The sequence below is a fragment of the Macrobrachium nipponense genome, chromosome 37, assembly GCF_015104395.2.
Source record: "Macrobrachium nipponense isolate FS-2020 chromosome 37, ASM1510439v2, whole genome shotgun sequence".
Taxonomy (NCBI): Eukaryota; Metazoa; Arthropoda; class Malacostraca; order Decapoda; family Palaemonidae; genus Macrobrachium; species Macrobrachium nipponense.
In genome coordinates, this window is record NC_061097.1 from 37,278,705 (window position 1) to 37,305,113 (window position 26,409).

The following is a 26,409-nucleotide window of genomic DNA, read 5'->3' on the forward strand; positions in this document are numbered from 1 at the left end:
AGCTTTCATAAGTTGAGAGAATACCATGAACTAGAAACTGATAAGATTACCCAAGGAAAAATTAAACTTCATTACAAGAACAAGTCTGTCTATGGATGGAGGAAGTTTACATTTACTCAAAAAGATGGCTTCTGAGGAGAAGCGGATCATATACAGTAATCCCCGTAAAGGGGTAGTGCCATCGGTACACCTCATGCTTTAGGCATTACCTAAGGTTCTTTGCAGCGTGCCTTCGACCCCTAGCTGCAACCACTTTCGTTCCTTTACTGTACCTTCTTTTATATTCTCTCTCTACCATCTTACTTTCCACTCCCTTCTAACAACTGATACACAGTGCAACTGTCAATTTCCGTTTCAGCGCTGAATGACCTCATAGGTCCCAGTGCTTGGTCTTTGGCCTAAATTCTATACTCAATTCATATACAGTAATAAGTAATACATGAAAGTTGTTAACATGTATCATCCCAGAAATGGAGGAACTACAGCCATGTTTCTTAATAAAAAGAATTTTGTTTATGATCATCTACAAACTACCAAGGATGGAAAGGATGGATCATACACTGAAAATATTGAAAGCAAGGAAATATGTTTAAAATCTTATGAATTCTGTAATACTATGTATTGTAATACATGTGATGACATAATTTTATTTATGTACATTATAAAGTGAATTAGTGAAATTTTTAAAAATCTAATTTTCTTATACAAATTTTTGTAAACCTAAACCCTCAGAGTTGTTAAACTAGAGCAATGAGCAATGAGAAATTACTTACAGGAAAACAGAGGACCTGGATTCATTAAGGTAATGGAACTTAACTGGAAGAGTTGATATTATAACTTAAGGGAAGACAAGGATGCATGACAAACAATTCTGTTGTTAGCTGATGACTCCAAGGTAATCCACTACTTCGCCTGCTGCAGGAATGGGCTGTGTATATTAGAATGAATCAGAAGAGTCCACTGTGATTCCCTGTGTCCATGTGCTGAAGAACCTTGAGCAAGGAACAGAACATAGAGTTTACGCCAAAGACCAAGTGCTGAGACCTATGAGGCCGTTCAGCAGTGAAACGGAAAATGACAGCAAGAGGTTGGAAAGGTGTAATAGGAGGAAAACCCCCACAGTTGCACTATGAATCAATTGTTATGACAAGATGAAAAGTAAGATGGTGGAAAGAGAATATGTACAGTTACAGTAAAAGAAATGAAAGGGGTTGCAGCTAGGGGCTGAAGGGACACAGCAAAGAACCTTAAGTAATGCCTACAGTGCACTTACAGCACTACTCCTGTAAGGGGAACCACCACGAGAGGTGCCAACTTGACTAGCCAAGTGGAAATGTTATCTCATCTTCCTTTGGGAGTGTTTGAAAGGAGCTGCTGACTGACCAATAAGGCTTATGTAAACATATGGCATTGTGCTAAAACAACCAGTAGTTATACCACAAAAAGATCAGCGATAGAATGAAGGCAATTTGCTGTGATGTACCCTGATCTCAAACCAGGAACATTTAGACATGTAAAAAGAGTAACAACGGAATCAATATTTCATTCAGTACAGAGGATTATTTAAAGTTTGTTTGCTTTCTAAATGTCTGGTATCTTCCAACATACCTATCCAACTTCTTTGATCTGACTTTGATGCAATTTTCATGGCTTTTTCTAGAGCATATTTTTCAGGAAAGGCCTTGTAGTGTCTTGAAATGTGACTAGAAAGTCTTAGTCAGAAACTTCCTAACAATACCAACAAGCTCAAATTTACAACAAGAATTCTTACTCATCACATTCCTGTCTCATATATGTACTGTAACTCTCTCTAATGCTTTTGTAAATATCAGGCACGTGTTAAAAGAACAAAATCTCTAAGGGTTAACTAAATATGATATTGTTAAGATACAATAAAGTTTGTTCATACTTACCTGGCAGATATATATATAGCTGTATTCTCTGAAGTCCGACAGAATTTCTAAAACTTACGACACACGTAGTGGAGTTAGGGTGGTTAGTACCCATTCCCGCCGCTGGGAGGCGGGTATCAGGAACCATTCCCATTTTCTATCAGATTTCTATCTCCACTGTCTCCTGAGGGGAGGTGGGTGGGTACTAAAAATATATATATCTGCCAGGTAAGTATGAACAAACTTTATTGTATCTTAACAATATCATTTTGTTCATGAAACTTACCTGTCAGATATATATATAGCTGAATCCCACCTTTGGCGGTGGGAGAGACAGCAAAAGGATTTTAGGAAACATATAAATGTAGATGATTGACATCTTGGTTCCTTACCTGTTAGCATAGCTGACTTCGTGATTACTGTCACCCAAGCCTGCTTCTGCTTCACTAGAGTTACCAACAAGGTAGTGACCTGTGGTAGTTGGTGCGCTCTAGATGATCTGTCAACGGGGACGGGACCACAATGTGACTAGACCATGACCATACTTCTGAGGGCAACGAGGCAAAACCACCACCTAAGTTAGCCTAACAACAAACTCCCATATACCAAAGGCTAAAGGAAGGGACGACCGTACTCGGCAGCCGACCCTACAACCATAAATATACAAATATTAAAAACTCACCTACCCTTTTCTATGGGAAAGGATGAGTGCTACCTCCTGCCCCCAAAAATAGTGTCTGCGGCGACGTATGGCCCAGAGAGTAACAGTTTTCATAGGTCGTTCTCACCTTCCCGTAGGTAGGTGCGATGGCGAACCACTGAAGTTACTCCTCCAAAAAGTAGCACTTAAAATGTCTTTTAAGAGCCATGTTTTTCTGAAAGGCTATTGAGGTCGAAATAGCCCTTACTTCGTGCGCATTAACTTTTAGTAGCTTAAAGTCGCTGTCTTTGCAAGAAGAGTGCGCCTCTTTAATGGTGTTTCTTAAAAAGAATGCCAGTGCATCTTGGACATGGGCATGTTTGGTCTCTTGACCGAACACAAGTTCTCCGCAGAACCTCGGCAATCCTTCGTTCTACGAATATACTCTCTAAGAGCCCTAACAGGACACAGGACTCTTTCTGGCTCTTGACCAATGATCTCTGCCATACCCTTGATCTCGAACGTTTTAGGCCACGGATTGGAAGGGTTTTCGTTTTTGGCCAGAAAACGGACATACCCAAAGAGCAGACCGCATTTGCCCTTTGAAGCCGACGTGTTTGCTGATAGCCTGTATTTCGCTAACTCTCTTCGCCGTCGCCAGAGCAGTTAGGAATACAGTTTTCTTCGTCAAATCTCGTAGAGACGAAGAGGAAAGAGGTTCAAAGCGATTTGACATTAAATATTTGAGGACCACATCCAGGTTGCACGAAAGGTAACTTCGGTAGCGGTACCTTGGTCGTCTCGAAAGATCTCAATAGATCATGGAGATCCTTGTTATTAGCGAGGTCAAGACCTCTATGGCGAAAAAACTACAGATAAGACGCTTCTGTAGCCTTTAATAGTTGACACTGCCAACTTCAGATCTTGTTTAAGATAAAGCAAGAAGTCGGCGATCTGGCTCACAGAGGTAGTGGTAGAGGAAACTCCTTTTCTCTTACACCAACTTCTAAAGGCTGCCCACTTCGATGGTAAACCGCGATTGATGATGGTCTCCTCGCGGTGGCGATAGCTTTAGCCACTGATTTCGAAAAACCTCTCGCTCTGGCCAACTTTTGGATAGTCTGAACGCAGTCAGACTCAGAGCGGAGAGGTTTTTGTGGTACCTCTCGAAGTGGGGCTGTTTGAGTAGATCTCTCCTTAACGGAAGAGATCTCGGATAATCCACTAGGTAGAACATCACCTCTGTGAACCAGATCGCTGCGGGCCAAAAGGGGGCGATTAAAGTCAACCTCGTCCCCTCCGATGCTGCGAATTTTCTCATCACCTCCCCCAGGATCTTGAAGGGGGGAAAAGCGTAGAGATCCAGGCCCGTCCAATCCCATAGAAGGGCGTTCTACTGCTACTGCTCCCGGATCGAGAACCGGGGAGCAATACAAGAGGAGTCTCGCCGTCCTTGACGTTGCAAAGATGTCCACTAAGGGCATCCCCAAAGACCCCACAGCTCCTGGCATACGTCTTGATGAGAGTCCACTCTGTCGGCAATAACTGTCCTTGTCGACTGAGGAGATCTGCCCGGACGTTCTCGACTCCGGCAATGAACCTTGTCAATATTGTGACTTCTCTCTCCTTTGCCCAAAGTAGAATCTCTTTCGCTAGAGCGAACAGGGAGCGAGAGTGTTGTTCCTCCTTGTTTCTTCAAGTATGCCAGGGCTGTGGTGTTGTCCGAGTTGACTTGAACTACACGACGGGAGACTTTGTTCTGGAAGAACTGGAGCGCTAATTGAACCGCTGCCAGCTCTTTGAAGTTGATATGCCAGGTTACCTGTTCCCCTCTCCAGGTACCTGACACTTCCTCCCCCCTAGAGTTGCTCCCCACCCCGTGGATGACGCGTCGAGAACAACACTAGGTCGGGGTTCTGAAGCTTGAGGGATATGCCCTCTGACAGCTTCCACTGATCGAGCCACCATCTTAGATGGTTCTTCACCTCTTCCGAATGCTTAACTTCATGTCGAAGTTGTCCTTTTCTGTCCAGCTGTCCGACAGAAAGAACTGAAGAGGTCGGAGGTGTAGCCTCCCCAGGGAAACAAACTTCTCCAGCGAGGAAATGGTCCCCAGCAGACTCATCACCATTCCCTCACCGAGCATGAATCCTTCCCTAGAAAGGCCAACACTTTTTCTATGCCTTGTTGCTGACGTTCCTGGGACGGAAAAGCCCGAAAAGCCACTGAATCCATCTGAATCCCCAGATACACGATGGACTGTGTTGGGGTCAGATGTGACTTTTCGAAGTTCACCAGAAGTCCCAGGGACGCAGCTAAAGACAGAGTCGTTTGCAAGTCCTTCAGGCAGGCCGGGTCTGCGAGGAGGCTCGTATGAGCCAGTCGTCCAGATAGAGCGAGATTCTGATGTTGGAAAGATGGAGCCACCTCGCCACGTTCTTCATTAAGATGGTGAAGATAAAAGGGGCCGTACTCAGTCCGAAACAAAGAGCCCTGAATTGAAAGACCTTCCCTTTCAGTACGAACCGAAGGTACTTCATCGATTGGGGATGTATCGGGACGTGAAAGTAGGCGTCCCTGCCGGAGTCGAGTGATACCATCCAATCTTCGGGTCTTAAGGCCCCCAGAACTGACTGAGGTGTCCTTCCATTCTTGAAACCTCTGCTTTTCTATATAGAGGTTTAGACGACTTACATCCAAGACCGGCCGCCACCCTCCCGATTGTTTCGGCACAAGAAACAATCTGTTGTAAAATCCTGGCGTTGCCAGGTCTAAAACCTGTTCCACTGCTCCGTTTCTCGAGCATCTGCTCTAGCAGGTCAAAAAGTATCTTCCGCTTTGTTTGAGGATACGATGGGGACAAGTCCCTGGGAGTGGGAAGTCAACGGGCGGGGGCGGCTTTATGAAATGGATCTTGTAACCCTTCTCTATGACGTCGAGAGACCAGGTGTCTGCCTCTCTTTCTCTCCAGGCTTCTGCAAACAACTGCAGCCTGGCTCCTACCGGTGACTGAAGGCACGATCTCTCACTTCTTGCCCCTAGACTTGGAAGGGCTCTACCTCTAGGAAGGCTTCTTCCTCGAGGAGACGATCTAGCGGAAGTCCCTCCACGAAAGGGCTTCTGCTTTCTAAACGGTTGGGCTCCTGACGACGTTGAAGGGCCAGCCGGACGTCTCGAAGACTGAGCCAAACAGGTCTGTGCGGCTTTGGCTCTTTGCGACTAATGCAGATCCTTCACCATAGCTTGGGGAAGATATGACTCGAGAAGGGAGCATACAAAGTTCTGTCCTCTGTGCGGGAGAGACAGACTTAGCCGCAAAGTTGCAATAAAGCGACCTTTTCTTAAGCACCCCTGCCCTGAAAAATGAGAGGCTAACTCCTCTGAGCCATCCCTGACGGCCTTGTCCATGCATGACAATACACTGGACAGCTCCCCCAAGCTGATCGAGTCTGGCTTACGAGATTGGTTGTCTAAGCTCCAAGACACCAGTCTAAGAAGTTGAAGACCTCTAAGGACCTAAACAGTCCCTTCAAAAGATGGTCCAGTTCGGAAGTCGTCCATGATACTTTAGCTGAGGCTAAAAGGGCCCTCCTTGAGGCATCAACCACGCTGGCGAAATCACCTTGAGCAGACGTAGGAACCTTCAATCCTAATTCCTCGCCTGTCTCATACCACATCCCTGCCTTACCGCTAAGTCTAGACGGAGGCAGGGCGAAAGTAGTCCTTCCCTTTGCTTTCCTAGACTCCATCCAGGCGTTAACCTTCCGGAAAGCTCTTCTAGTAGATAACGACGTCTTCATCTTCACGAAACCTGGAGTCTTGCTTGTCTTCGACGACGAAAACTGAGAAGGAGGAGAAGGGAGGAGCAGCAGGGCTGGAAAGTATCGCCAAACGAATCACGAAGTAGTCGTGCCAAAACTTGATAATCTGACGAAGCAGACGTAGCAGGTTGTTCTTCATCACATCCTCAGAAGAACCGCTAAGTTCTCCTTCTTCCCTACCCGAGTGCAAATCCGAAGGAAGAGGCAGAAGTCCTTTAGCTCCAAGTCTCCTATCCGAACGATGAAGAGAAGAAGAAGGTAACGGATCCTTAACAGTCACAGGATCAGGAATCACCTTTAGAGGTGAACGTGAAGAAGAAATAAGACGAGAAGCGTCAGCCAAAGCCTCGGGAACAACATCCGAGTGACAGCGAACTTCCACATTCGCGTCCACAGAGCTCTTACTAGAACGTCTACGAGCGTCCATCTGAGCGTCCAACCTAGCGTTCTCTCGAGCGTCCAAATCAGCGTCCGACCGAGCGTCCAGCGAAGCGTCCAAAGGAGCGTCCATCATAGAGACTCTTCTAACGTCCCGCGAAGCGTCCTTACGAACGTCCCGCGAAGAAACTTGATCCACTGCCCGACTAGCGTATCGTTGAGCGTCAACACTGTCATGTCGAAGAGGGGCCGAACGCAAAGAAGTCCGTCCGACAGCTACAAACTCGTCGTCAGCAGAAGCGTCGAAGTCGGAACGCCGAGCGTCCTCTCTACGGGAAGAGAGAGGAGCATGCAGAGATCTCTCTCTAACCTGGCGTCTAACGTCACTCTAGACAAACCCTGGGGAGCAAAACGAAGTCTAGAGGACGAAAAAATCAGAAGACGGGGACGAAAGAGGAGCCGTTGGAGAAGACTGCCTAGTTCTCTTGATAGGAAGTCTATCGTCTTCCCTGCGACGAGGCACCGTCTCCTTCTGCTTCAGTAAAGCGTCCAGTTGCCGTTGCATAGCAATGATGATCTCCGTCTGAGATGTCTCCTTACGCGGAGACGAGCTGCGCTTGTGAGAAGGAGAGGGGCGAGGGGACGCCTTCTTCCTTTCTCCCAGGAACAGCCTTGGCTCTAGAGCGACTGGGGCGCTCGCGGGCGTCATCGTCGGATGACGTCCTAGACTTCTTCTGGGGCGGAAAAGCTACGCTTTCCGGAGAAGAATGCCACTCAGACAAAGCATGAGTGAAGCGTCAAGCTCTTGAAGAGTCCTCTTCAAAGGTCGCGAATATACGAACGAGATTCCCACCCCTTGCGCGGGGAGACGCGTCGGAAGACGAGAAACAATCCTTCAGGATATGTGCTCGAGCACGCTCCTTAGCAGCCTGGGAAGCGTCCACAGGAACTGCTGAAGGGATGTCAGATCGGTGGGGGTTCCCCGTAACCCTCCTTCGGCCTTCGACATGCCCTCTCCCTGAGTCCTGGGAGTCCGGCAGAGGTCCCAGCCTAGAGGCGCTATAGGGCCGATCTGACGCCCCCTCCACTTCACTAGGGGCACTATCACTGCACTTATTTTGCCTGTTTTCAAGGGCAAGCACTTTAGATTCAAGCGTCTTCAATGAATCCAGAATAAGCGAAAGGGCATTACCCTCCGCAGACACCACTTGAGGGCCCGAAGGCAACACTACGGGGTTAGGAGACACAAAATCTAAAGGAGGGTTAGAAGGGGATACAATAAGACCCTGTCTGCTACCCGACTTACTCCTGGAGGAAGACCTCCTAATCCTATCACGTTCTAACTTATTTACGTAGGATTCATACGTCTTCCATTGTAAATCATCCAAGCTTTCACACTCATTACAGCGCAAATCATATTTACACTCTTGCCCCCTACACCCTTTACACAATGTGTGAGGATCAACCAAGGCTTTAGGAAGCCTAACCTTGCATTCCACTTTCGAACACACCCTGGCGCTAGCCGAACTACATCCAGACATATTTAAGGAAAAAATCTAAGCCAATTTCAAAACAGTCCAAGTCACGTATGCCAAGCTATCGATCCAATCAAAAAACCAAAAAGTCAAGAGGATACTCAAGCAATGAAAAGTTTTCCAAAATCCTGAGGCGGAGGTGTGTAAACAGATGTTTACGACACCGGCGACAGAAGAAATCTGATAGAAAATGGGAATGGTTCCTGATACCCGCCTCCCAGCGGCGGGAATGGGTACTAACCACCCTAACTCCCACTACGTGTGTCGTAAGTTTTATAAATTCTGTCGGACTTCAGAGAATACAGCTATATATATATCTGACAGGTAAGTTTCATGAACAAACAACTCTATTCTATGTCTAATCTTTGCATGTCAAATGAGGAAATTATTATGTTTCCCCTATAAATAAAAAAAATAAGAGAACCAAGTAGTTAATAGAAATATACAATTGACTGTTCAGGTTTAGAATTTAATCTCCCTTGAAGATGCTACCTGTGACATCCAATTTAAATCAAACATACCTGCATCAAGGCAGTGATCAGTAACTGCTCTTTCATACAAGCACTGCACTGCCGCTGGGTTGTCAGTGTCTTGAACAAAAGAGATGTAGCGGCGATAAATGGTTAACCTCTCTTGGTCGCTATCACATTTCAGCTAAGGAGAAGAGTATGATTTAACCTTCACCAATGCCATCATTTAAGTACGGTTACAAGTAAAATCTAACTGTGTCCTAATGTTCTAAACCATATAGCCAGGCCTACATTTGGAGTGTTTAGAAACCTGGGCTCAAATTTTCCATACAGTAAATGATGCTCTTGACCAACATTTTTTCATCACCAAAATGGGGTCAAATATTACATGAGTATATACAGTAATTACAGATGATAAAGTGTGAGGTTTTACATGGTTGGCCATCAAGTAATTTTTTAAGGTCTAGCCCTAAAAAATCTTCCTCCTCCTTGACCTTCCCAAAATTACCTGATCATACACTGGATTTGTGGATGTTAGCTAAGTCCCTTCGTCTTTAACTGTGTGCTTTTACCTACTAGTACGTATTGGCAAGCACCCATACCTGATTGCATTGAGTATTTAATTTTGTCAGCAATTACATTGGGTTTTACTACTGATAAAGGAGTTAAGTTATATATGTATGTATATATATTAAGTGGAAAATGTGGAAGGATTAGGAAAAGATGTTTCTTTGTGTGGTATATAAAGCAATGTCACTCACTTTTTAAATGTTGTTCCTTGCTTGATTTGGCAGTAACATATAAATTTTTAAGCATTTTTTATCTTTACACATTCTTCTCTATTTCATAATGTATAAGAATTGTGGCATTGCAGTAGACATAAAAACATTACATATTGAAATGTTAAAAAAAAACCCTCACACAAGTTTATGCATTTTGGTTAAATTTGTTTTACATTGTAGACCTGCCTTAACAAATATGTACTACTTACTCATCAGGGTTTTAATATACAAGTTATACAGTACCAATCAGTAAAGACAACACATGCACCAACACCTGTACTAATATTGATACAGAGATACTATACAAAGAAATGCATCAAAGAACTGGCTGTTGTGCTGTAAATTGGATGATCTTGTTAGGCAAAGCTAATTAGATTAGCTAAAATAACCTTGGAAAGAAGTTTTTACCTTCTAATTATATATCATGCATGTATAATCATCAGGAATGTTACACATCACATTTACTGCCATATTTCCTCTTCAGTATGTTTTGATAACACTGTGAACAGGGTTGAAGGTGTGTGTACAAGGGATTTCTTCAACTTAGTAAATATGAAATTTTCATTATTAAAATGAAGTTTTATTGTATACTTACCGAACAATTATAGAGCCGTGATTTCCACGAGCGGCAGGATACTAAATTCAAATTTAGCACGTCGGCGTCGCCAACACTGGTGGTGATGACGTCATCTCCCTCCACTCGCGGGAGAACTAGGTACAACTGCCCAGGTGAATCCAATTCTTTTTGCCCGTCCGTCCACCTAAGGGGAGGAGGGTGGGTATAATCATAATTGTTCGGTAAGTATACAATAAAACTTCATTTTAATAATGAAAATTTCATTTTTATTGTAGTGTCTTACCGAACAATTATAGAGCTGATTACACATTTATGGGAAGGTGGGATTCAGTGGACCACTAGTATTTTTAAATGGTTACATTTATTGCAATACCAGTAAACACTCAAGGTGTCTGTTGTACCTTACCTTGTAAGAGAGCTACAGCAGACTGTTACTGCCTCTGGTCGGTGCTCTTCTTACTATTGTAGAGGAATTGGAATTTGACCAAAGTTAGCCTCTACAGGAGTGGAATCCTTCCGTAGTTCAAGCGAGTCAAGGCTGACTGACGGAGGATAGTAACAACAAAGATTGCCCTTGCCCTGGGCTAAGACCAGAAATTCAATCATACAAAACATTTGTCACCAACACCGATTTAAAAAACATATATACCCAACCATTGTAAAATCTGACCTAACAGACTGGTGAGTATCCCAGGTACTCAGTACCCCAGCTTCCCTTGAACTCGACAACCTATTCAAGGTGAAAAGTTAGCATAGAGGTGACGACCCCTGTGCCGTTTCTCCCAACACCATGCCAGAAACCGCCACCGGACCTAACGTTTTACAATTATCGAAAACCGTTTCTATCTATTTGAGATAATGACTCGCAAAACCGAATTCGATCTCCAGAACGTGCTCTGAAGAATCGAAGCTAAAGATAAATTCTTTCTGAATGCTAAGGAAGTTGCCACTGCTCTAACCTCGTGAGCTTTAACTCTCAGAACGGAAAGATTGTCGTTCTCGGACTGCGAGTGAGCTTCCCTGATAAGCTCTCTAATAAAGAACGATATAGCATTCTTAGAAAGAGGACGAGAGGGATTTTGAACCGGGAGGTCCAGATTCTTAGAAGATTGTCCTCTAATACCCTTAGTGGCAAACAGATACTGCTTAATAGCCCTGACTGGACATAAGAGCCTTTCTTCCTCCTCATGTCCAACCAAATCAGATAAGTTCCTTACCACAAAACTCCTCGGCCAAGGATTAGAAGGTTCTCATTTTTGGCTAGAAAGGTCAAAGATACCGAAAATACAGCATTGCCTTGAGAGAAACCGACTCTTTTGTCTATAGCGTGCAATTCGCTGACACGCTTAGCAGAAGCTAGTGCAATAAGAAAAAAGTGCCTTCTTAGTCAAGTTCCTGAGTGAAGCCGACTTCAAAGGCTCAAACGGTGGCCCCATGAGGAACTTAAGCACCACATCTAAGTTCCAAGTCACTGTATCTTGCGGGAGCTTAGTGGTTTCGAAAGACCTAATGAGGTCCGACAGATCTGAATTGGAGGAAATATCCAAACCTCGATGTCGAAAACCGAAGAGAGCATGGCTCTATATCCTCTGATCGTCGAAGGAGCCAGTTTCTTAGAGTTCCTAAGAAATAGAAGAAAATCTGCTATTTCTGTTAAAGAGGTCGCAGAAGTAGAGACTTTAGCACTTCTACACCACTCTCTGAAGATTCTCCACTTCCCTTGATAGAGTTTGTTAGAAGACTCTCTCCTACAACGAGCGATAGCTTCTGCAGCTCTTCTTGAAAATCCTTTCGCTCTGACAAGATTCCGGACAGTCTGAACCCTCGTCAGAGCTAGAGCGGACAAGTTTTGGTGGAACCTCTTGAAGTGCGGTTTGTTTGAGAAGCTACTTCTCTGGAGGAAGAAGTCTGGGGAAGTCTACTAACAACTGGAGAAGGTCCGGGAACCACTCTTTCCTGGGCCAAAAGGGAGCGATTAACGTTAGAGGTGAACTTGTTAGAGGTGCTGAACTTGTTCAGCACCTCTCTTATTAGACCGAACGGAGGGAATGCATAAGCTTCCAGACCCGACCAATCCAACAGCATTGCGTCCACCGACCAAGCTAGAGGATCTGGGACTGGAGAACAAAAGAGAGGAAGACGGTTGTTCCTTGATGTCGCGAACAGGTCTATTGACGGTCGTCCCCAAAGGCGCCAAAGTTTCTGACAAATCTTGTTGTCCAAAGTCCACTCCAGAGGTAACACTTGCTGTTGACGACTTAACTCGTCCGCCAGAACGTTCATCTTTCCCGGAACAAATCTCGGGACTAGCTGAACCTTCGCTTCGTTTGACCACAGGAGGAGATCCTTGGCTACTTCGTACAGAGAGAAAGACTGAGTCCCCCCGTTTCCGCACGTACGAGAGAGCCGTGGAGTTGTCGGAATGCACTGCCACTACTCGACCTTCTACTAAACTCCGAAACTGTCTGAGCCCCAAGAAAATTGCTAACAGTTCCTTTACATTTATGTGGAATTCTTCTCCTTCTCCGACCAAGCTCCTGAAGTCCGTTGATTTCCCAGTAGGGCTCCCCAACCTGTGTCCGATGCGTCGGAAAAGAACTGTAGGTTCGGGAGGATGGGGTCGTAAATCTAACCCTTCTTCCAACCTTGCTCGAGAGAGCCACCACCTTAGGTCCTCTTTTCTTTGATCTGTGACAGGAAAGGCAGGAAAAGGTAATCGAGTCTGGTTGTGTCTTCCGCACCAAGAGGCTCTCAGGAAAAACTGCAGAGGTCTCATGTGCAGTCTTCCCAACGTCACAAATTTCTCCACTGACGTCAATTTGCCCAGGAGCCTCATCCACTGATTGGCAGAACTTACCTTTTTGTCCAAGAACTCCTGAACTGTCTCCAGACAGCCTTGAACCCTCTTCGGGGACAGAAAAGCCCGAAAAACTTGAGCATTCAGAATCATCCCCAAATAAAGGATGCTCTGAGATGGAACCAACTGGGACTTCTGTTTGTTTGACCAGAATTCCTAACTTTCTGGCAAGATCCAGAGTTGTTCCAAGGTCCTTCATGCACCGACTCTCTGATTCCGACCGGAGAAGCCAATCGTCCAGATAGAGGGAGATTCTTACTCCTAATATGTGCAGCCAGCTTCCTATCGGGGATAGAACCCTGGTTAAAACTTGAGGCGCGGTCGCTAGTCCGAAGCAAAGCGCCCGAAACTGAAACACCTTGCCTTCGAACATGAACCTCAGGTACTTCCGAGATTTGCGATGTATCGGAATGTGAAAATAAGCGTCTTGCATGTCCAGAGAGACCATCCCATCCCCCTGTCTGATGGACTCCAGAACCGACCGAGTGGTCTCCATATGAAATTTTGTTTTCTGGACATGCAAGTTCAGGGCGCTCACATCCAAAACCGGCCTCCAGCCCCCTGATGACTTGGGAACTACAAAAAGGCGATTGTAAAAGCCTGGAGGAAAATCCCCTTCTATCTGTTCTATCGCTTCTTTAAGAACAAGCGCTTCCACTTCTGCGGCTAGCGCCAGAAATTTGTCTGAGCCCGGAGAGTATGCCTGGAATGGAATTGGCACAGGTGAGAGCGAGGGAGGTGAAACGAGAGGAATACGATTGCCGAACTTGAGTACTTGCACTACCCAGGCTTCTGCTCCTCTGTTTTCCCATTCCTCCCAAAACATAGCCAGCCTGGCTCCCACTGGTGCATGAAGAACCGAGCTTTCATTTGGAAGGTTTGTTAACCTTGGCCGAGGCCTTAGACTGAGGTCGCAAATTCGACTTCGGCCGAAAGAAGCGCTTTGGGGTTTTCTCCCTCGAAAAGGCGCTTGGGCCAGAGGAGAAACCGAAGGAACAGTCTCCACAGGAGCTTTAGGTCTCTTAGTAGACTGTGCCAGTAAATCCGAAGTAGATTTCTTATCTAGCGCAGACGAAATTGACAACACTACATCGTTTGGAAAGAGGTTATCTTTCACAAACGGAGCAAACAAGAGAGCAGACTTCTGTTGGGAAGTAACCCTTTTAGAAGCAAAGGAGCACCAAAGTTGCCTTTTCTTAAGGGTACCAAAGGCGATGAGCGAAGCTAACTCATCACATCCATCCCTAATGAATTTGTCCGCACAGGACAGAACACCAATCCAATCCTCCGCTAACTCCTGAGAAAGAGAAGGACAATCTTCGATCTTGGCCGCTAAAGCGCCAATAGTCCAATCAAGGAAGCTAAAGACTTCCAAAAGTTTAAATTGATTCTTTACAACGTGGTCCAAACTCAGGCGCTGTAAAGAAAACTTTCGCTGCGGCGAAAGCAGATCTTCTAGAGGAGTCGATTAAACTGGAGAAGTCTCCCTGGGAGGAGGCAGAAACTCCCAGAGAAGGAGCTTCCCCAGTTACATAAAACCTATACCTCTTACGAAGCAACTTAGAGGGAGGGTAAGCAAAAAGAGCCTTCCCTAAGTCTCTTTTCATAGACATCCATTTTCCAGTCTCTTTCAACGAATGTCTAACCGCTTTAGATAGAACAAGTTTTGGGAGGAGAGGGTCTGAAGTTTTCCTCCTCATCAAAAAAGTTGAAGTTGGGGAGCGCGGAGCCGCTTTCTCAAAATAATCTGGATAAGATACCAGAAGAAATCTAAGGAGACGTGAATAACACGAGAGGTGATGAGAATCCTCCTCCTCTACTTCTTCTTCATTCTCCGATACCGCCGAAGAAGTAGACGGAACTACAACCGGATCTGAAGGTTTCGAACCACCCTTGGACTCATTCATCCAGTTGGTTAACATCTCTAACTGCTTGCGCAAAGGCGCCAGAGACGAATCAAAAACAGTTAACGTAGGCTTGGAAGAGCCTAAATGGTTCAGCAGGAAGGCGGAAAAAGACTACTTGCGCCTCGCTTCTGGAGCCGCTGAAATTCGAGGCGAAACAGGCGCATCAGGCGTAACAGACGAAAAAGCGCCTAAAGAAACACCCTTAGAACTGCTAGCTACAGCGCTAAAACCACAATCTCTACTAGTAGATGGAGCCGAAAAAGGCACAGATTGAGGCGACGAACGAGCCGCTAACGGCCGCGGCGCAACCCTACTCTCAGGCTCCTTATACCGCTTGACTGGAGGAGGCGAAGAATCGGCGCCTGAACGAGGCTTTAAGGGACGCGAAACGGGCGAATCTCGCCAAGAGCGCCGCGCGACCGGAGACGAATCGCTTGAATCATTCGAAAGGCGTCTGACCACAACACCTTTCCAACGCTTAACCGAGCCCTGTTGAGGCGCAACAGGCTCAACAAGAGAGGCGCCTGTCTGTGGGCAAATCCCGATCGACTCCCTTGGACTTCCGGTATGTCTTCTCCCCGGTGCGGGGGAGCTGGACAGTGACCTTTGTCTAGGAGACGTGTCAGGACAGACAGACGCACCCTCAACTAAACCAAAAACTTCCCCCTTTTTTAACCTTGAAAAGCCGCTTTTCTCCGAAAACGTCTTAACTGAATTACCAAGTTGCAAATCGTATTCGCTCGTACCGAAAATTTCTGATCTAACCTCGATTCCAGACTGGCAATGGTGTCGGAAGAAACTACACGGGAAGCCGGAGAAGTGGGATTAGTAGGAGGAATAGGAGGTGTAGTTAAAGGAGACGTAACAATTTGAGGAGAAACAGAAGGAACAGAAGCATCGCAAGACGAAGCGGAGCTAAGTCTACTTTCCCTAAGCGCTGCTTTTCTAATTCTGTCTTTAGCTAATTTCTCCGAGTATGAACTAAAAAACTTCCATTGAGAATCAGTCCAATCACTACACTCGTTACATGTTCGATCTGCTGAACAAACCTGTCCCCTACACTTAACACATTTAGTGTGAGAATCATATTCTAACTTGGATAATCTAGTTTTACATCCTGAGATGCAAAACCTAACTCCCGACGGACTAGAATCCGACATGGCAACGCCTAAATAAAAAGCAGAATAACAACAACGCCAAAAAAGAGTACTTCAATTCCGAAGATCAATTCCACAAGAAAAAAAGCGAAGCAAAGTCATCCAACCGCACCGACCACCGATGTTCACCGGACGCCGGCAGGAAAAGAATTGGATTCACCTGGGCAGTTGTACCTAGTTCTCCCGCGAGTGGAGGGAGATGACGTCATCACCACCAGTGTTGGCGACGCCGACGCGCTAAATTTGAATTTAGTATCCTGCCGCTCGTGGAAATCACGGCTCTATAATTGTTCGGTAAGACACTACAATAAAATGTAAACTTATATAAGGGGTTAAGGAACCTAACCCACACATATACAGTCACTGCCCATATAACTCCTTACAAACAATCCAAAAAGATATGGCAATCATATTTTCAAAAATCTTACCAGTTCGTCTTCAAAAGGTATTTTCTCGTCCAGTTTCTTCTGTGCCTTATCAAGGTCCACTCTCATCTGTGGTTCAATGCTGCCACCAAAGTATTCAGCTGCCTCATCTAAGAAGCTCTGTGGGTCTAAATTGAGCAAAGACACTCGTGCCTGTCTTCTGTACAGATCCTGAATTCTGCCAAGTTGCTTCTCAAGGTTTTTCTTCTCATCCTCCATTTCAATTGCGCCAGGTTTCTGCATTCCTGCATATACCTAGGAGAATACAATTTAAAACAATATTAAATGCAGGTTAAAAACATTTAAAGGCTATTACACTGCATTGACTTCTTCGCAGATAATACACCAATACAGAATTGTTTACATATGTACCTTTGTCTATATAATTAATCAATTACCTAAATGTTTTCCCATTAGTAAAGAGTAAAAATTTTACCATTTTCTGAGGTAGCACAGCTGAATTTAAATAAAATTAAAAAAATTTTAAAGTAATTTACTGAATATTTTTCTAAATATTCAAACTAGAAAATTTAACCTTCAAACCAGAAATTTTAATCTTTGAGTATTCCTCAGTCCAAGTGTTAGTGACCCATGATAACAAGGTACTTAATTGGCAGCAGGTGGGTATGTAGGGCTCAACCTTGTCCACTGTTATCAAGTACAAGGCTGTGCAACTCATCGAAACGCTACTACAATGAGGCTATATCTTGCAGAACCAGTTTTCAAGAATGATATCTTGATCTGAAGCCTCTCCCAAGGGTCCTACAATGCCTAAGTTAGGCTGCAGTCACACTCACTCTGGAGGCTGAAGCTATAAACACAGACAACTCTACCAAGGAAAAGAGGACCTTGCTCTTCAGCTGGAAGACCTAGCTCAAGGCAGAGCACTGGGTCTTTAACAGAGAGGTTGGTGACCACTCTCCATCCCTCAGTTGCCCTCTTACTGAAAAAAGCCAATGTAAAAGTACCTGGAAGGTAGGCTGGGAAAGGGACATGTGTAAGGGTGATATCAGTGTTGATGCCCAACGATTAACTGTAAATAATGTTCGTGTTGTCTTGTTATCGCGATGGTTAATGTTAAGGTTTGCTGTGTGGTAGTTTGCTGGTCCGAGTCTACGCTCGGCCATAATAATTGTTTACTTGGTGTTGGGTTGTTTTAGCTAATTTATGCATAGTTATCAGTCACGTGTACTTTTTGGTATTCGATAGTGTCTTCCTGTAAACAAATGAGGAAAGTTATCAGTTTTAAAAAGAGATTTCATACAGAACGGATATAACGAATGTAACGAAAGTTGGTATTTACTGAGGAATATTTGTTATAGGAACATAATTGTAAGTAAATGCCTATTATATTGTTTTAGAATAGCGGATTCATCTTTCCCCATTTGTAAGCCTACATTGTATATGACGTATGTCTTTATATGAGCCTTAATTATATTGACTTTGTGTATTAGCTTTTTGTAATTAGCCGTTATACATGCATAATTTACTTAATTAAGCTTTGCATATTGTTTCTATTAGTCTTAGTTATTTAACTTAATAATTTTGTATAAATTAGCATATTATTCATACGTTTATTTCTTTTCCATTTATCCATAGTAATTGAACCACATCACATCACATCACATCACATCACATCACTTCAAGTTACGCTGCATACGTCAAGTCTACATGTATAAACGCCTAACAATATAACCATATCGATGTTACCGTCATGGATCTAATAAAGAACTATATGTGCGTATCAAAATTGTGTTTCTCCATCATTCACGTTAAGCAATAGAAGAATAGTGCATTAACAATCAGTAGTCCTTGAAGGTAGTCTATAACTGTCACGAATGACACAGACTATCCCTGCACTAGCAGAGGAAACAGTTATCCTTAACCCACCGTGGTAAACCTGGATCTGAGACCTCCCCTCCCCCTCCTAGTAAAACTCCTAGTTCAGTAACTTCTAAATACCTGGAAGGCCTGGTCTTCCCAGTAGCTTCCTAACTTTGAGTATACATGTAGGAGGTGATGGAGTTACTTCAAGGTCTCTCACCATTTTGTCAATATGAAGGCATCTGGGTCTGTGAGACCAACATCTACCTGAAATGTGGTTACGTACTTAGGTCTGTGAGATCCACGTCCACCTGAAATGTTACCTTTATGTGAAAAAATATATAAATTTATGAATATGAGCATTTGCGGATGATCACTTTTATTACAATAGTTGTCATTCCAACTAATCGGTATACAGTCAGGTATAAAATTATATCACTGGAAATGACTGAATTTTCAGAGAAAAATAAAATAAAAAACTTGGTTTATGCTATTATTGATTGTTTTCATTATTAATGGTGTTCTTTTACTTAGCTTTTTCTTTTTTCCAAGCATATAGATAAAAAATTGAAAAATGCAAATATACTAAAAAATTAATCATTCATACTTTGTCATCTCTGATTTCTAATAAGGTCTAGCAGCTTATCTTCACAGCATGAAGACCTATTCAAGACCAAGGTTTAGGGCCTCTCATTTTTATTATTTGTTTAAAATATTAAAGTAACAAAAAATATTTGGAAAGAAATATTGATTTTTACCTTATATATATAGCATTAGGAAAATATAAGGCACAAAAACTATTTTCTGTATTTTTTATTTGTCAGATCCACCTCTACCTGAAGTGGACAAGTAGCCGAAATCTACCTGAGGAGGGTTATCCTCCTCCCTTCTTGTTCCTTATTTTGCCCTCTAGCCAAAGTGGAGAAGTGGGGTGCCAAAAGAGCTGAAATGACTCCTAACCCTTTCACAAGGAATAAACCTCTGCTTCTTGTCACAGTTTCAAGGAGGTTTGAACCCCACCAATACTAGTCACAGATGATGTGGTCTCCCCCGAGTGCTTGGCAACAGTAAGCTTAAGGGGACCGTCTGCTATGGCGAATGACATGTCAACTTGAAAAAATAAAAAATCGAGTTATTACTTGTATCTATGCAGAAACATGCCGTGCATGCTTTCCAGAAGTTTCAGCCAATTATTTTCACAAATAATGAAGATATAGCGGTTTTTAAATGATGACGTCATCGTAAATGCGTCGTCTGTATGACTTGAGTTTGACAGAATCGCTTTTGCGTGTTTATTTTTGCATATATACAGCGATTTTTTTAAGATTTTTTCGAAATTCTCATACATCTGGTAGCAATGAAAGGTACTGTGACACTGGGTGAGAAGCGAGCTGCTCTGAGCGGTTATTTATAGGCGAGACTCGGAGAGTGACTCAGTTACGCCACAGACGTCAAAGCAGTTACATGCACGTAGGCACTTGCGTTTGGTTACTAGCTATTTACTTTGTTTTTATAACTTCTTAGTGAACTTATAGCAATGCCGAAGTTACCTAAGATCAAGAAGGCTACTCAGCAACTATGGCTAGCAAAATTAGCGAAGGCCAGGAGTGTGCTGAAAGATAAACACGAAAATTCATTGTTATCAGCTGCCCTCATAGTCTCATGTCTCGCCGTCAACATCATTATCTGGTGTCACGCTGAGGGTACTAACACCACTTTTAGGGGTAGGACCACGATCCTTGATGTAGAAATCAACAATAAAAGTACAAATAAAGTAATTCTAATAATGTTGTTTTGACTTTTATAAGAAAAAAGCGAAAATTTACATAGCAAATCTTTGGGAGCTCATAACTCAAAAACATACTTATGCGTATGTCGGTAACCATTACTCGGTTATTTATTATCCAATTTTAGAGAGAAAGATATCATTGGAAAGAGGAATAAAAATCCCATAATTGTGTGTGACAGAATTTTGATTTCTTTTTTTCTTTTTTTTAAGAATTTTTTGAGTGTCTAGACTAAAAAAAAAAAAAAAAAAAAAAAAAAAAAAAAAAAAAAAAAAAAAAAAAAAAAAAATTAAAAAAAAAAAAAAAAAAAAAAAAAAAAAAAAAAAAAAAACATTCATAAAAAATAAAAATCAAAATTCTGTCACACAGAATTGTTTCGTATATAAAGAAGTTTGTATGGTATGATTTTCAATACAACTGATGTCATATTAGCGGAGAAAACTACCAATTTTTTTTTTTAAATCATGATTTTTGCTAATAAAACAAAAAGTTTTTGGTAAAATGACTTGAAATTTTTATATGATGAAGGTATTATATATATCTAAAACATATATGAAAATTATGTATTTTGCGTAATAAATAAAAAAAATAGACATCATAGCGGACGGTCCCCTTAAGCTTCAACACCTGGGAGGGCTAGAGGGAGATTGCACAGTGGATCAAGGTGTCTTGGCTTCAAAAATGCCTCATTTTCACAACCACCTCAACTTTACTCTTTGGAAGGTATAAAAAGAAATCCAGTCTGATCTTTTTTGTTGTGTGTGACAATTCTCAGCTAAAAGTTGCTTGGAAAATAGTACACATAAAGCAAAGACTTTTCAGGATAAAGTTTGCCCATGCAATACAATCTAGGATGAGAGGAAGGTCAATGCAGGTATGTGTCCAGTGATATTGAGGTCGGCGAGCATGTTCAATCAAAGAACGAACCATGATGCAGCCTGAAAGTCCATGGCCCCTGACTATGTAACTGAAAACATTCTTGTGATTTCTCCAAAGGGAAGTTGTTTGCCAGTCTGCAGACTGATGAAATAAAAACTTGAAGGGGGCTTCTAGTATACAGACCACCCTCTGGAGTGACAAAAGTGGGGATAGTTGCTTCCTTGATCTGCTAGACAGCAGGGAGCCTTCTGATCAGCAGATCAGTCTTTATAAACCTGATATACAAGACAACACAAGCAAGTGGTAAACATAGCAGTTGGAACAAAGGCTTTGCCTCCAGAGTGCGACTTAGATTATATTCTACCAACAAGATGGGTTTGACAGAGAAGGGCTGGCTATTTATGTGGGATCATAAAGATCAAAAATGAGCCAAGCAATCAACTGACAGAGAGAGAGGGAGAGAGAGAGACTTCCTCAAATACTTCAAAACATCTCCAATGAGGAGACCAGCTGTCAAAATCCTTACAGGCCTACCAATGCTGAACAACAAAACTGGTAATACTAACATTTAAGGTAATGAAGAAGCCGAGCACCTGCTTAAATCCTTCACACATCTCATTGTTCACTTTCCTAATTCAAATCAAAGGAGAACAAAAAAACACACAAACCATACACTTAACAGAAAGAGATGAACTAATTTGAAAATGATGGTCAACAAAAGTGTACCAAGACATCTGAACTGTGGTTGAAGAAAAATAGCTTGATGGTGGCAAGCGAATGGCGGATACCACCCATCACCTAATTAATACCAGTTTACAACCTTGGTACCAAGATTTAATGATTGATTCCAGCTTATACTGAAGCATACTACATATATGGCAATGACTTGTATTTCCATAGGAACAGATATAAAAGTGAAGAAACAAATAATCAAAACAAACAACAAGGCATGAAAGCTAACTGTGACAGTTCTTCAAGATTATTGCATGTACTACTATAAAAAAAGATTTTGTTTTAACTTTTGTACATTCACCTGCTTTTCCACTAAGAGAACAACCTGCCAGACGAGTATTCCTTCTGCCACATGTGTGCCAACAGCCATGAGAGCCTGATCTCCTACTATACGTGTGCCATCCATATCTCCTCCACCGAGCATGAACATGACATATTCTACCCAGACTTGTACACCTGATGGAAAGGTTAACAATAGGATATTTAGGTCAGTTAATCAGGGTCTGTCAATCCCTTTTTAATATGAAGAATATAACATGTTATTGTTATAATACAATTAAGTTTGTTCATACTTACCTGGCAGATATATATATAGCTGTATTTCTGACGTCCGACAGAATTTTCAAACTCGCGGCACACGTAGTGGGGCGGCGGTCAGGTGGTAGTACCCATTCCCGCCGCTGGGAGGCGGATATCAGGAACCATTCCCATTTTCTGTTCATATTTATTCATGACCCTTGTCTCCTGAGGGGAGGAGGGTGGGCACTCTAATTATATATATCTGCCAGGTAAGTATGAACAAACTTAATTGTATTATAACAATAACATTTTGTTCATGAAACTTACCTGTCAGATATATATATAGCTGAATCCCACCTTCGGATGGTGGGTAGAGACAGAATAGGATTTTTTAGGAAACTTAAATTAAATGAAAGATTTACTTCTTGGTTCCTTACCTGATAGCAAAGTAGACTCTGTGATTACTGTCACTAAAGCCTGCTTATGCTTTTATCAGAGTTGCCAGCCAGGTTTGGACCTGTAGTGCTGGTGCACTCTGGATGCTCTGTCAACGGGGACGTGACCACAATGTGACAAGACCATCTAGCCAAACATATGGCAGTAACACAGCAACCGACCACCACCTGACCAACTAACCAAAAAACCCCTGACATTAACACTAAGGAATGGGAGATTTCCACAGAAGATCTCACCATCAACCAAAAACACAATAAAAACTAACCTAACTAAGCTAAGGGATAGGGAGAGAGCTACCTCCAGCCCCCAAAACTGTGTCTGCCGAAATGTAAGGCCCCAAAGAACTACAGTTCTCGTAAATCGTTCTCACATCCCGAAGGTAATGTGAGGCGAATACGGAATTGCTCCTCCAAAAGGTGCTATCAAGTATATCTTTGATAGACATATTCCTTTGGAAGGCAAGAGAAGTAGCTACGGCTCTGACTTCGTGAGCTTTCACTTTAAAGAGGCTCAAATCAGTCTTCTGGAAAGATGAATGAGCCTCTTTAATGACGTCCCTCAAAGAAGAAAGCAACAGCATTCTTCGACAACGGCAAATCTGGTCTCTTCACCGAGCAACCAGAGATTACCTGAGGACCTCTTATCTCTTTAGTCCTATTCACATAGAACTTGAGAGCCCTGACAGGGCACAGGGCCTCTCTCTGGTTCTTGACCCACGAGACTCGACATTCCTTTGATTTCAAAGCTCTTCGGCCAAGGATTAGACGGGTTCTCGTTCTTAGCCAAGAAAGATGGGCTCAACGAGCAGACAGCGTTGTCCCCTTGAAGCCCACTAGGCTACTGAACGCTTGGATTTCACTAACTCTCTTCGCCGTCGCCAGAGAAGCTAGGAAAAGCGTTTTTCTCGTCAAGTCCCTTAGAGAAGCTTTCATGGAGAGGCTCAAAGGGACTTAGCATAAGATGTTTCAAAACCACATCGAGATTCCATGAGGGCGGTCTTGCTTGTGGAATCTTGGTGGTTTCGAACGACCTTAAGAGATCGTGCAGATCCTTATTGTCGGAGAGGTCCAGTCCTCTGTGGCGAAAAACGGCAGACAACATACTCCTATAACCCTTGATTTGTAGGAACTGCCAACTTCTGCACATTTCTTAGATAGAGTAAGAAATCTGCTATCTGATTCACAGAGGTCGTGGAAGAGGAAATTCCTTCCTTTTTGCACCATACCCTGAAGGAGGACCACTTAGACTGGTAGACAGCTCTAGAAGAGGCTCTTCGAGCATTAGCGATTGCTCTCGCAGCTGCTTTTGAAAAGCCTCTCGCTCCTGGCCAACTTTTCGATAGTCTGAACGCAGTCAGAGCCAAGAGTGGAGAGGTTTTGGTGAAACCTTTTTGAAGTGAGGCTGTCTGAGTAGTCTCTCCTCCAGGGCAACGTTCTTGGAAGTCCACAAGGAATGTCATGACCTCTTGTGAACCACTCTCTTGCTGGCCACATTGGGGCAATCAGATCAACCTTGTCCCTTCTGAAGCTGCGAACTTTCCTCATTACCTCCCCCATGATCTTGAATGGGGGAAAGGTTGTAAAGATCCAGGTCCGTCCAGTTCCAGAGCAACGCGTCCCAATGCAATTGGCCCCTGGATCCAGAACCGGGGAGCAATACAGAGGAAGCCTCTTCGTCCTTGATGTAAGCGAACAGGTCTACTAGAGGACGTCCCACAATGTCCATAATTGTTGACAGACTTCCTGGTGCAAGGTCCATTCTGTTTGTAGAATCTGATTTCGTCGACTGAGAAGGTCCGCCCTGACATTCTGAACCCCTGCCACGAATCTTGTCAGGATCTTGATGCGCCTTGCGTCTGCCCATAGCAGAACCTCTTTCGCCAGGAGAAAAAGGGATCTGGAGTGAGTTCCTCCCTGATTCTTTAGATATGCAAGGGCTGTGGTGCTGTCTGAGTTGACTTGAACAACCTTGCTTGACAGTTTGTCTTCGAAGAACTGCAGCGACAGGAATATCGCTGCCAGTCCTTTACATTGATGTGCCAGGCTACCTGTTCCCCTCTCCAGGAGCCTGACACTTCCTCCCCCCCAGTGTTGCTCCCCAACCTGAAATGGAAGCGTCTGAGAACAACACTAGGTCGGGGCTCAGAAGATTTAAGGAGAAGCCCTCTCGTAACTTCTGAGGGTCGAGCCACCACCTTAAGTGGCCTTTTACTTTGCTTGAGATCCTTAGGATCGCATTCAGGTCCTCTTTCGACTTCCATTCTTCCGCAAGGAAAAATTGAAGAGGCCTGAGGTGCAGTCTTCCCAGCGAGACAAACTTTTCTAGTGAGGAAATGGTGCCCAGCAGACTCATCCACTCCCTCACCGAACAAGCTTCTCTCTCTAGGAAGGCTGCGACTTTCTCTAACCCCAGTCGCTGACGTTTCCTGGGATGGAAACGCCCGAAAAGCACTGAATCCATCTGAATCCCCAGATACACGATGGACTGTGTCGGGGTCAGATCCAGATGCGACTTTTCGGAGTTGACCAAAAGACCCAGAGACTTTGCTAGGGCTAACGTAAACTGAAGGTCCTTCAGACATTTCTGCCTCGACGACGCTCTGATCAGCCAATCATCGAGGTAGAGGGATATCCTGATCCCCGACGAATGGAGCCACTTCGCATCATACCTCATTATCATTGTGAAAACCATCGGGCGTGCTGAGACCGAAACAAAAAAGGGCTCTGAATTGCCAAACCCTGTTGTCTAAGACGAATCTCAGGTACTTCCTTGAAAGAGGGTGGACGGGGACGTGGAAGTACGCGTCCTGCAGGTCCAGAGACACCATCCAGTCGCCAGGTCTCAAGGCTCCCAGCACCGACTGAGGCGTCTCCATTTTGAACTTGATCTTTTCTACAAAAAGATTGAGCCTGCTCACATCCAGGACTGGGCGCCAACCTGACGACTGCTTCGGCACTAGGAAAATCCTGTTGTAGAAGCCCGGTGACTCCAGGTCCAAGACTTGTTCCACCGCTCTTTATTCGACCATCTGGTCTAACAGATCGAAAAAGAATACTTTTCTTCTCTCCCTGATAAGATGGGAGAGAGGTCTCTGGGAGTTGATGTTAAAGGAGGAGGATGTAAAAAGGGGATCTTGTACCCCTGCTCTACTATCTTGAGAGTCCAAGGATCCGCCCCTCTCTGCCTCCATGCCTCCGCAAAGAACTTCAGTCTGGCCCGACTGGCGTCTGAAGGACAAGATCTTCATTTGGTGGTTTTGGTTTTAAATGAAGCTCTTCCTCTCGAAAAACCTCTCCCTCGAGGAGCTGCTCTCGAGGGGGGTGCCCCGCGAAAGGGTTTGACTTTCTTCGGGGGTTGACTGAATGCCGATGTGGAAGGAATGCTGGACGTCTTGAAGACTGTACCAAGAGGTCCTGGGTCGCCTTCTCTTGCAAACTCGTTGCAAGATTCTTTACCATAGCCTGGGGGAAAGAGATGGTCGAAAGAGGCGCAAAGAGCAATTCCGCTTTCTGAGCGGGAGAGACCGACTTAGCGTAAAATTGCATAAAAGAGCTCTTTTCTTCAGAAAGCAGTTCCAAAATGAGAAACTAGCTCCACCGAACCATCCCTGACGGCCTTGTCCATACATGACAACACGCTGGACAGCTCCCCCAGACTGAGAGAATCAGGACTTCTAGACTGAAGGTCTAAAACTCCATGCACCAGTCTAAGAAATTAAAGACATTCAAGGTGCGAAGCAGTCCCTTCAAGTGGTGGTCCGTCTCCACAGGA

At 43.9% G+C, this 26,409-nt stretch overlaps 1 protein-coding gene across 1 annotated transcript in view; it reads right to left on the bottom strand.

The window, feature by feature from the left end:
- The window catches only part of LOC135209146 (squamous cell carcinoma antigen recognized by T-cells 3-like), a gene marked incomplete in the record, with an annotated part of 60,601 nt that overhangs the window by 32,099 nt on the left and 2,093 nt on the right, over positions 1 to 26,409 (bottom strand). Inside the window, 3 exon segments of the mRNA XM_064241802.1 lie at positions 8,788 to 8,920; positions 16,445 to 16,696; positions 21,965 to 22,119. Of these exon segments, the coding sequence (XP_064097872.1) occupies positions 8,788 to 8,920; positions 16,445 to 16,696; positions 21,965 to 22,119 (540 nt within the window).